Source organism: Nothoprocta perdicaria, unplaced genomic scaffold, assembly GCF_003342845.1.
Source record: "Nothoprocta perdicaria isolate Ctin4 unplaced genomic scaffold, notPer1 scaffold_98, whole genome shotgun sequence".
NCBI lineage: Eukaryota > Metazoa > Chordata > Aves > Tinamiformes > Tinamidae > Nothoprocta > Nothoprocta perdicaria.
In genome coordinates, this window is record NW_020456287.1 from 2,649,773 (window position 1) to 2,662,408 (window position 12,636).

General features: G+C 35.8%; 1 protein-coding gene across 1 annotated transcript in view; it reads right to left on the reverse strand.

Moving 5' to 3' along the window:
- The window catches only part of FREM2 (FRAS1 related extracellular matrix protein 2), a 115,855-nt gene that overhangs the window by 18,170 nt on the left and 85,049 nt on the right, over positions 1-12,636 (reverse strand). The window contains exons 7-16 of the mRNA XM_026053334.1: positions 10,940-11,089; positions 9,956-10,165; positions 9,569-9,766; positions 9,051-9,215; positions 8,783-8,965; positions 6,481-6,611; positions 5,068-5,226; positions 3,700-4,003; positions 2,527-2,658; positions 987-1,318 (exon numbers count right to left, since the gene is read on the reverse strand). Of these exons, the coding sequence (XP_025909119.1) occupies positions 987-1,318; positions 2,527-2,658; positions 3,700-4,003; positions 5,068-5,226; positions 6,481-6,611; positions 8,783-8,965; positions 9,051-9,215; positions 9,569-9,766; positions 9,956-10,165; positions 10,940-11,089 (1,964 nt within the window). The remainder of the gene's footprint in view (positions 1-986; positions 1,319-2,526; positions 2,659-3,699; positions 4,004-5,067; positions 5,227-6,480; positions 6,612-8,782; positions 8,966-9,050; positions 9,216-9,568; positions 9,767-9,955; positions 10,166-10,939; positions 11,090-12,636) is intronic.

The window sequence follows — 12,636 nt, forward strand, 5'->3', positions numbered from 1 at the left end:
TTCCTAGGAGAGCGAGCCTTGCCACACAGCCATCATGGTGTGGAGGAGCATTTCTGAAATAAGGTACTTCATTTCCAATCTCTCTTTCATCTATAGGATTATGCCCCAAAGGAATTTTCCTGTGCCATAAAGTACTGATCTTCATGGCTAGAGTTTTTGTACTATGGAGACTGTGAACTCTGCAGACAATCTGATGAAACAAGTGATTGTACAGGGAACAAGACAGGGAACAAACTTTGCTATCACTGCAGCAGAAGAAATGCTACATTCTTTTGATTTCATGTTATTACAGATTTCTAAGCATTTTCCAAGGGACATCTGAAGATCTCTGAAATTTCTTTGTTTCAATCCTCAACCCCCTTTCACACATCTTTACTTTAGCCATCCCACCATACTGGCACCCTTTTGCTCTTTGCCCAAGGGATTTTCTACTGGGTAACAAGAGACTGCTGTGCTGTTGGCACTGACAGGTTTTGTTTCACAGGGAGCAAGAGATTAACAGGACCAAGTAGGTGGCAGGACAGTCAACTCCAGTGCTATTAACAGGAAGGCTTTACATCTTCTTTTTTTTAAAAAAAAAAAAAAACTTTGTTTTAAGATGGCTATATCAGGACTAATACTAAATACTATACTAGAGTAGCCCAGTACTACCAATGGGCTAACAGCAAAGTCTTAAAAGATTAAGGTGGTTTACAATACAGTAAAAGTGGGATGTTTGTCCTAATATACTGGGCGGAAATCCTAAGAAGTTTAAGTCAAAAGAAGTAATTTCTTTAATTTCAATTGGACCAAGGATCACACATAGTCTACATGTACTTACTGGATACTCATAGCTTTAAGAAATAATATAGGGTTAGGGGAATGCTTTATTTTATAAAGAAAAAAGAAAACTTTTAATACTAAAATCACTTATATCTAGTATATGTACATTAAAATGGAATTCTTACATTAAGAACATGTTAAAGAATTGAGTTACAATTTCATACCTGTCCATCTGTCCCAATGGTGCCTCCACAATCCTTGAGGAGCTCAGACATGTCATAATAGCTAACAAATTCCCATAAACAGGCTTCCAGATTCAGATTGCGGTAGAAACGTAAGGTATTGGAGCCTCTGATTGTTGGACTGTATTGATATGGAATGGTTTCTCCAATCACATCTGGATTTTTCATAGCATCAGTCAAGAAACCATGGTGAGTCTTTACTTCTGTGTAGTCCAACAGATTAGAGCATTTATGGTTTCCAACTCTTGTTCCATCAGGACTAAGTGTCAGCTCGAAGTTGGAGAGCTCTCTTGTAGAAATAACAGGCAGCATTCCTTAAAAAAAAAATGTTAAACTATAGCACTATCGCAAAATTGCAATGGCCATAGTTCTCTAATTTACCTCACAGTTTGTCAACCACCAAGCGCGTCATCAAATATTTCTGTATTTTGGACTTGTAGTAGTTAAGACTTTAGAATATACTTTATATATATTTAGAATATACTTTAGAATTCCAATAAAGACACTTTAAGTGTATATAAGAGTGCTATCCACAATAACTGTCTTTATATTACAATAAAGCAATTAAAAGTTATAGATCTACCAAGGTATTTTTTCAATAGCTATGGTGTGAAGTTTTAAGAAGCATATAAGTGATTAAAAAGCGTTATTAAAGTTATTTAAGATAACTTTAGCAGTTATTTTCAGAAATATTATCTTAGTTTACATTCTTTCACACTAGACCAAATAGAGTGTAGTTTACTGACAGGACATAAAAGAGATTGTTCTCAACTAATTAAAACTGAATAACAGTTGCCAAAATAAGTACAATTTCTTATGCAAAAATCTTATTTTTTAATTATTTTGCTTTGATTTCCCAAAAGGTATTGCAGCTTAGAGAGTTTATACTGTATCTAGCACAACTTGACACAGCAGTTTATAAATAATAATTAGAACTACTTTAAAAAACCCTGTGAATTAAATGAGCGCAAATATATTTAACTTACACATGTATGACCAAGTCAATTCCAAGTTAAACACATAGTGATCAACATTTTCTTTGCATGGAAGAGCTTTGCATGGAGAGTTTCTGTTGAGAGCTGGACTACACATGCTCAGTTATAAAGGTAACATTTACACATTGTATAGGAATTACTCCTAAGCTTTTATCAATCTGTTCTCTGAAGGGCATTCTATAAGCAATATTTAGATGTCTGTAAGTCTAAGGACACTTAGTACTACATATGATAATTTCTTCCTAGGTATAATTCTATGGGCTTCAAAGGTGTTCTGCAAAGTGTAGGTGTATTTAGGTAAAGTATACAAGTAATCTGAAAACACTTAATCTTCACATCAAAGAAAACATATCAATACAGTATCTTACCTACCTTGCTGCAAACTAGATTTATTTGTTCATTAAGTTTTTCTCTGGCTCTACATGTGAAAAAAGTAGGTTATGACTGGCTATTTAAAATAACATGACTAATAAAATAACTCAAAAGCTTAAGCAGCTTGTTATATCACACATCCAATTTTATCATACCATCAATATGCGGCATAGTGACTGTCAGTTTGATGAGATTGGCATAATCTGGGTCTTCTGGGCCAGTATAACGCAATTTGGCAGAGAATGGTTCAGCTCCAACTACTCCTGACATTCGAGGTTGACAAAGACCTAATCAAAAAGAGAACAAGCAACTTTATATTCAGAAAAAAATAATCCATACTTTGCACTGCATTAATTTTGGAAGCAGTTTTTCCACCACACAGATTTTCAAAACAAAGACAATTTTCTGGAATGGCATATAAATACTTTGGGTAGCATTTACCATAGGTTTGAAAGAGAATTTCTGCAAATGATGATTCAAACAGAAGCCATTACTTCATCAATTGGATCATACTTCTAAAACCAAATGATGACACTGTCCTTGTATATATTCAGTTATATGGGGTCAGTATACTTGAAAGATAAGTGGCAGGTATGCTGTCATGGAATGGCTAAAGGATCTCAAAGACCTTAAAGAGATGCTAGCAAAAGTGAAACTTTAGAATAGTTCTCTTAGTCTATGTGCTCTTTGCCCACTTGAGGAGTTATGAGAAAAGAAGAGTACAGAGTCTCATCCTGTTATTGGATAACAGTTGTTTCCAATAAGAGAACCAAACCAAATCAAAGTTAATCTCTGATTCTGATTCATGTTACAGGTATGAATGCCAAATGAAGCTTTTCTTCTAGCTAGATATTCATAACAACACTCTCATGTGGACTCCTCAATGCTTAATAACATCACGACATCATGATGACATAACATTATAATAACTTAAGCTTAATAACATAATGACATCATACTGCAACATTACTAGAGTTCCAAAGCCAACAGAAGGAAGAATTCATTACTTTCTAAGCATACTGAATACTGTTCTCCAGAACACATGAGTTTGTTAGTGGCAAACTATTTAAAGATGACTAACAAAAATGAAAACCAGTCCCTTCATACACCTTTCTGTGTATCACTTACTGCTTTCTCTATGCCTACAAAGATGTATTTTTTTCCTTTGGCAATCAATTTTTTTTCTCAATCTGGAAATCTATTTCTGTGAACTGAAGAAGAGGTAAGCCTGTGACATTAAAACTTCCTGCCAAATCACTGGAATTTTTAGGATGGAATTTGGGATCAAAAGCAGTCCAGGAGGTATGCAGCAGGTGATGATGACCTACCTTCTGATACGCTTATAGTTACAATAGGACTCATAAGCTCAAGACCTTCATTCCCATCTGAATTCACAGCACGGGCTGCACACTGGACTCGAGAGCCAGCTTGAAAGTAAATGGAGTCTAGAGTGATCATCTTGGAGGAAGTGAAGAAGGTATCAAAGTCAATCTCCTTCATAGGGCTAGTGACACCATCAGGACCAGTGGGTGCACTCACGAGCCACCGATATTGGGTAAGAGTATTATTGATGTTCTCACTGGCACATATTGAACCAGTCTTGTCAAAGTCTTCATACTTCGGATTGCAAGCCTGCAAAACAAGGCAGATGTGTAACATTGTATTTGCTTCATGGCAAAGGTATTTTAATTTATCTAGAATCAGGAAGCTCAGCAATGTGGAACTGACAACTTCAGCAAATCTCTTAAGAAAACATCATTTCTGAACTGAAAACTGTGGCTCATCTGTTATCTCTAGTGATTTTAACAGTACAAATTACATCTTAATTAAGTCAGGGCAATCCAGGAAATTGCAGTCATGTAATCATAGGCACCATGTGACTATTCTTGATGATGGACAGGTGAAACAAATTTTTCTGCTTTCTGTATCTTGAAAACTGATTTATTATTCTAACAAATCAGATTAGCTCTTAGGCCAGTTCTACTTTAAACTTGCATGTAACATGTAACAAGGAGTACTTTTCCTCTCTGTTCCATGTAAGAAAAATATGTGAAATGATGATTAGACTGCAGTAGCTCAAAGACTCCCTATTTCAGTACAGCTTTTAGAGATATAGCTCCATTAAAGCATTTTTATAGTTTTAGCTGTTGGAGTATGAGTGTATTATCTAACCTGGAACTGTAATAGACAAAAACAAGATTTGAGGCTATTTGGCACTTACTGATTTTCTTGTTTTCCAGTTCTTCACTGTGCAAGGATAACTTCTCAAACTTACTTGATAAATTAATAGCCAGCTTTTCCTTTTATGTGGCAATGAGAGCCAGAGCTGGTTTTAAATCATAAACCATTTTACTTTACATATCACATGAATATTTTGTGTGAAGTAAAATAAGAAATGGTATCACAAAGTCCTCATGGCACATACTTCTATATGGAACAACTTTATCCTGGGCAAACAAAGAGTGTTTGCTTTATAAGAGACAGAGAACTGTTTGTTTTCTGCTGTGTAGAGATAAATACTATATGAAGAAAGTATCCTAATTTGAAATAGTCCTTTACAACATATCACAGGCAATATATAAGCCAGTTGCTCCTATAAACAAACCCATATAATGAACAAATCCACACACACTGCTCCTTCAAACAAATCCCATCCACATCCTGATCTTATTCCATCTTTCCACATAGTTACTCACTGTGATACAGATGACAGGATAGCCTGCTATGGGACTGGTTCTGTCTTTAGCTCTTGAGGTATCATCATATATCAACAAGGAAGCAACTTGAGGGACTGAGGGAAAGGTGACATCTGCCATGCTGTTCATTTCTTCAATGTATACAATGGCCTTGGCTGACTGAAAAGGCAGAAACAGTTCTTTATCAACATTTAAATCTTTATAACATTTATAAACATTTAAATCACCAAAATTTAAAATTAAAGATGTTTAGTCTTTGAAACAGTGTCCCAAAGAAAAGTTATAAAACTCAGATTGTTAAGCAACTGAACAATGACTGAGTCTTTGAAACTGGAGAATAATTGAGATTAGAAATGGCCTGTCGACGTCCCCTAGACTCCCATCTCCCCCAAAACAAGGTGAAATATAAGGTATGTGCGTTTGTGTAAATATGTGTATATATACACACACACACACACACACATATATATAACATGTGTGTATATAAATGTGTACTATATATGTTTTTATATACACACACACACATATATTTATACAGGCATCTGTGTGCATTTATACAGATGTGTGTGTGTGTATATATAAAAATATATATACACTCACAGTCATATGTATATATATGTATAACTTTGTATATATGTGTGGGTATACATATACATTTGAAAGCACATTGCAGATGATAAAAGCAAGCCTTAAAAGTAACTTTTCTATTCAGAAAATTGAAGATAACAGAACATTTAACTTCTTGTGGCTCAGAATTCTTGAATTGTTTAGGTACTACTGCTGAACTCTGATTTGTACTATATTAAACTGACTGGTAGAAATATGACTTTTATCATCCATAAGGGATGTCTCTTTTCTGTCTGGATACCTTGGAGGCAGACCACTTCAAGTGGGATCTTGATGAAGAGGCCAAAAAGTCTGAAGGATATTTTGTGGAGAATCAGATGCAAATATTTTTGTGTTAAAAGTATGTATAATTCCAGATTACAAGATTGTGAGGTTTTTTCAGTTTGCGCAACATGCATGATATTAACGCTGTTTTGACAGCATATGTTACATTTCATATGATTGCTGGATTTGCAGCCTTAATGTTATACTTGATTATTTGCCACTGTTTCCAAGAGGACATTTGTTTTTAGGACTTATTTGATGAAGAAAATTTATCTTCCTGATAAATTTTCTTTATTAGGAGGATCTTGAAAATTTCTGTTTTATATATGCTCTCATTGTTTCTACTATTGAATGAACAAAATACTTTGAATGGGTGCTACAGTGTCAGCTGAGATAATCTGCTTTGGCTTTGAAGCTATGGCATGTATAAATTTTATAGGAACAATAAAGCTATGAGCTGAAAAGCAAAAAGAGATCTGTTTACCACATTTTGCTGTTGAATATTTTGCATCTATTATTTACCTGTATTTCTGCAACCATGTTCTCATCAGGCTTCAGGTGCACTGTGAAGGCTTCTCTCATCTCCCTAACTCCATCAAAGAGAACTTCAATCTCCACAAAGTGCTGTGTTTCTCCCTCCTTAAATTCAATTTCTAAAAAGGTAATTACATACTTAAAAATAAAACTTCTGATCAGAACAGTCAGGTGTAATTCTAGGTTCAGCCATAAAATATCACAGCTAATACTTTCAAATTTCAAATGTTCCTATGAGTCCATTTAGCTTATTCCTAGTGATGCTAAAAATAATAGTGAACAGCAGGTCACACACACAAATCACCGAAAATGGAGTAACCTCATCATCATAAAAGAGATTTGCCATAACCAGGATTTAGTGTAAGGGAACTTAATATTTTGAAAGTGATACGTGACTAATTATTAAATCATTTTTGTTAACATATCTGAATGATCTTAAGTTTATAGAATAGTAAATAAATAATATTGGAGTTTAGTCGAACAGTGCATTTTAATACATTATATACCAAAAAAAAAAGTGTGAAGCCAAAATTAAAAAAGAGGTACTATATTTTGAAAAGTATTATTGCTGAAAAGACCTCTGAGGTTGTGGTGGAAGAAAAATTCCAACTTAGCTAATAGTACTATAAGGGCACTGTTATTTTTGAATGTACTAGCTACTAAAAAAAATTGGGAAACCAGTAACATTTCTCTATGGATGGGTGGGAGTGAAACAAAAATGACAGATATATTTTTAAAAGAATGCAAGAATAACTGCAGATGGCACAGAAAGGACAAATAGAAATTATATCAGGACAAAAAGAAAAAAAAACTTACAAAAAATTCATGCTGATTAGTATACGTAAATACCAACAAAGAGAAGAAATACTAATAAACAAATATTAATGAGCTCTTCACTCTGAAGAGTGAGGCATAATAAGTAGTGAGTGAAGAGTGAAGCAATAGTGGATGGGAACTGAATTACATATGTTTAAATGGGAAAGAGGGCACTAACTTGGTTATAAAGAATGATGGGAACTGACCAATGAAACAAAACACTAAGACACATTTGTAATCTTTCAGTGCTTTGAAATCCAGACTGGAGGCCCTTTCTGAAACATTTGCTCTCTCTAACCAAAGGTTATTGGGCTCAGTAGAGAAGTACCTGTGGGGAGCTCAGGGAATGCTTTACTCTATAACATATGAGCTGGAGCTGTAATCCAGGATCTGTTACAGAGATCACGAAGGCATAACATAACAACTGGAACATTTTCCAGAGGACTGATGGTTTGGATCCCATCATATGTCTTTACCAGAGATGCATGCAAATTATTCTGCAGTCACCTCTTCTTAAGATTAGAGAGATGGGTTGATAGCATCAGGTTTCTTAAATCTGTGCATGGAGTGGAGTTACGCTATCCCTACAGCCACACACACCCCAATATGACAGACCTAGCAGGTGGTGAGCCCAGCTGAACAGCTCGTTTGCAAGACCACATGAAACACATACCAAGTCTCATAACTAGCTTAGGCAGTCTTCCTCTAGCTTTTCTTCTTGTTGTGTGCAGTCATTTTTTTCTTTATTGCAAAATACATTGCTCATTATTTACTGAAAATTCTGTCCCACATAGATATAAATCTTTTATTTTGCTTTACCTTTTCTCTCTCAAATGTTACTTTACTACAGATTGCTGGGTTAATCAACTACTGCTTATTGAATAAAGCTATGAATCCAATCTCTTTTTCAAATTTCAGGTTAGAAGTTTGATGAAAATAGTGGAGTGCATTTCAAATCATCATACATTTCTCATTTATTAGTATAGTGGTTACTCAAACTACAGTAAGACTGCACTCTTAATTACAGACAGAACATTGCACATCTGTTTTTTGGGAATTCAGTCTGAAAGGAATGGAATGTTGTTCCTATGGCCTTTTGAATTTGAATAGAGAAATAACATAGAATCACAGAATGGTTGAGGCTGGAAGGGACCTCTAGAGATCATCCAGTCCAACCCCCTGCTCCAGCAGGGACACCCAGAGCACAGGGCACAGGGTGGCATCCAGGCAGGTTTGGAAGATCTCCAGAGAAGGAGACTCCACAGCCTCCCTGGGCAGCCTGTGCCAGGGCTCTGGCACCCTCACAGGAAAGAAGTTCCTCCTCACATGCAAAATATATTAATGGATGTGGTTGCAAAGTATTTTATTTACAAAGCTATTTAATTCTTGAGACATTGCACAACAGTCATGAATTAAAAAAAAAAAGTAGTAGGATATGAAACTCACTGGAGTAAAAGTAGGGACTTTTTCTTACCTTCTGATATAGGGTGATAGTCTTCTCCAGAAGTAGCAGACCCATCCTTTGTATGAACTCTCACAATGGAAACCTTGGAACTGTCTCCCAGACGAAGCACTGGGATTTTTACCACTGCGACTTGCCTACTGTCCTTTGGCTCACTCACACTAAATTTGGTATCACCAAACTTAATAATAGCTTCTGTAATTAGAGGAAAAATGTTTTTAGAGAAATACACAAAAGGGCTTCCAGACACCAATTCGATAGTAACAAAATGATTTCTTACTGTCTGCATCATCACGAATCTTTATCAGGGTTTCATTCTGCTCACCAACGGAGGCACCAAAGGAAGAATCGCTTCTTGGAGTACCAAGAACTAGACGTAGTTCTTCCTCTTCTTCATGGTAACTATCATCCATAAGCACAAGTGTGCAAGGCTTCTCCGTCTCACCTGCAATTATTATGAAGGCAATATCATATATCAGAACTAGGATGTTCTTTGTTGTACTACAGCACATCTCTCCAAGCTCACGGGCAGGCTGCTTGTCGTCTAAATGAACACACGTAAGTGTGGATGCACAAACTTCCTGAATGTTTGGAGACTCTGGGAATAAGGGACTTGTCTTATGCCTTCTACAAGACAAACAAAAGTTATAAATGATAAATAGAGTATCTTACTTCCAACATTATGCTTAGTATTCTCATCAGGAGGATGATTGCTACATCTCTGACAAAATGAATGGCACGGACTTAAAAACAATATTATTTCTAAAATAACAAGCTTCTACAATAACAAGAGCTTACCGGGAAGGAATGTGATGATGGAACTGTCAGTATTAGGCCGTTCTTCAAAGTCCATCATTACCTGAGCAGAACCTTGTCTTGTATAGCATCTCACTGTGGATGTGTATTGGATATCCCCACTCCTGTATATCATGGCAGAAATCTTCCCATCATTTTCATTGCCTGTATATACGGGTTCTTTAAACTGCATCTTAGGCACTGGGCAGAAAAACATAAAAAACATGTATAAGATACAACTGCAAAAGTTATCACATCTTCCATCTATTTTTTAAATTTTTATTGTGCTTTATTGCATTAGATATAACATAAATCACAGCAGACTTCCACTCCCTGCATGGAAATAAAATGTAAAATAAATGTTAAAAGGCTCAAATAATTAATACTCACAATCAGAGACTGAGTCATTTATGAAGATGGTAGCCTTGCTTGGTTCTCCAAGGGCAGCATTCATGGGCATTCTCAGCACAAGCTCAAACTTCTCAGTTCCTTCTAACACCGGCTGTCCAAGGTCATCCAAAATAACTATGCGAAATGTCTGCATAGTGACTCCAGGGGCAAAATCCAAATTACGACTGATGCCCACATAATCTACCCCAGCTACAAAGAGAAGCCAGATGGAACAATATCAGTTTTCACTGCATGCAATTAAAAATACAATTATCTATGATTAGGCAGTTAATTTTAGTAAAAGGCACATTTATTTTGTCTTTAAATATAATTTTAAAATTTGCCAAATTTTAGCAGTCATGTAAACAAAAACATCTGTTGACAATATAAGATGGACTATAAAATAAAACAATTTGAGACTAGGTCATTTTTTAGTTTAGTGATTCAAGCCATATAAGCAGGCCTGATATTTTTTCGATGTTAATCAAAAATTAACTCAGGCGAAATTAGTAAGCAAAGTTTGTTGTGAGAACTGAAACTAAGCATAAAGCTTTGAGAGGGAATCTGGAATGAAGCACAAAAATAAAATTATTCTGTAATGCAGCTGCAAGTTTTGCAACAAATGTAAAAAGGGAAGCACAAAGTGTGCCTGTTCAGAGGAGTTGTGTAACAAGTACGAATGGAAACCACAAGAATCAAATTCTGTCCTGACTTTGGCAGGTGGGGTTTAGCACATTCTGCCATTAAAGACAATTTTATTGTCTTTAGGCAATAGGCTGGGTTTGCTTTTTGTTTGTTTGTTTGCTTGTTTGCTTTGCTCTGTCTTTTAAAGCAAACCAAGCCAACCTAAAACAATCTGACAGGAAGCAAGCAAATGAACAAGATACATTGCTTAGAACACGACACTGTGTCCAGGAACCAAATCTGTACAGGTTCTGTTGCTGTTGAGATGTACTATGAAATTAGAGTAAAAGAGTAACTTACCCTCTGCAGTTACTGGTTCAGATTTGCGAGACCTCACTGTAACAGAGGCAGCTTTAGAGAGATCGGTTCCTGTCCTCCAGACACGTACCTCAACATAGCCAGCACTCTCATCAACATAGTATTCATCATCACCAAAGTAGAAGGTAGGTTCTGGGGAAGCGGGGATAATGCCCATTAATGCTTCTTTATTTTATGTGTCAAAAAAGAGCATAATACTCACTTTAGACAATGGAAAGCCTTTCATTACTTTCAGCAAATACAATAAAACTTTTTTTTTTAAAGAACTGTTAGAATTTCTACTAATATTTCTTGACTTAACACAAGGCTACATTTTGAGTATCTGTTGGCCTACTTTGGGGCAGTGCTTGTCATACCTGCATCGTGCTCTTTTCCTTGCCTCCTGCACTTTGAACTTTGTGTGTCAGTAGGTAGGAGTGTGTGTGCAAAAACAAGTGTGTTATCTCATTAAACTCATTTGAGCTGGGTCCTATGCACAAGCCAGAAAATTCCTTGCATTTTTCACTTCAGTGCAAACAGACAAAGGTGAACATAGATAATGAAACCTTAAACAGAATGTTCTCACAGATTGCTGTTGTTGAAACCGGAGTGGAACATGATACATAACCAGAGCTGCTTTTTCAAAGGTTCTTCTAGCTAACCAAAGGGGCAAAGACTTAATTGCAGTTACCTACATTCAGCTTTTAAAACAAAATCAATCTTAGTTCATTTCAGTGGAATGTGAGCAGTCTTTTATCTTATTATTAAAGTCCAACATTTTATAAGAAAAAAAAAGAGCAAAAAGCAAAGGAGGATAAGTGATATTCCACACAACAGCCATAATTTTATCTTATTTTTTCCTCCCCCTTTTCTATCCTTAGTAATTTTGCAAAGTTAAGAAGGCTTGAACACATAGCCCAGATATAGCCTGAGAACATATCAGTTCCCCACTGCTATCTCTTCCCTCCCTGTTTTGGACATATAAATGTAAACACAGCTATGTGACCACAGGCAGTGCCTCAGTTTTCCCACTGTACAGTAGAAATCATATCTACCTTCTTCAAGGTAGATATCTATCTTCCTCTTTCCTTCTCATTACATATTTCTTAAGTTGTATTGTATGAATTTATTACAGTCATAATGTTAAAATACGAATAATGTGCTTGAAAAGACCACAGAGCATATGGCCAGCTAGGTTTAGCTCCCAAGACCATAGGAATTAATCATTGCTCTGTCAGTGGTGCTATGAATTCTTCCCTTTCATCAGAATGCATGGGCAAATTCAAAGCAAATGACTGGAAAAGTTTATGGTTCTACAGAGCTATGCTTAGCATATAGAAGAGGTATAGGTACATGAACGAGGAGTAAACCAAAGTGTTTTTAAAGGTAAACTCAAATTGGGCCCAATGTCTTCATGACACAGTCCAATTCTGTTAAAATAATACGTATGCTGCAAAGTCTAGGACTTCTACTACAATAGACTTAATATTTTGGAACTGAAGAACCTGTTAAATAAAAACAAATATTCTGAAACAACTATGAGGATTTAGAGGGGCTTGCATAATAAATGGACAGGCAAAGTACCTAAGCTTTTCTGAAGAACTACAGGACAATATGACTGACCACACAGCATATAACCATGATTGCCCCTCACCTAGACTGTTTATTTATTTTTTTATAAAATATTGAATACTGTAAAA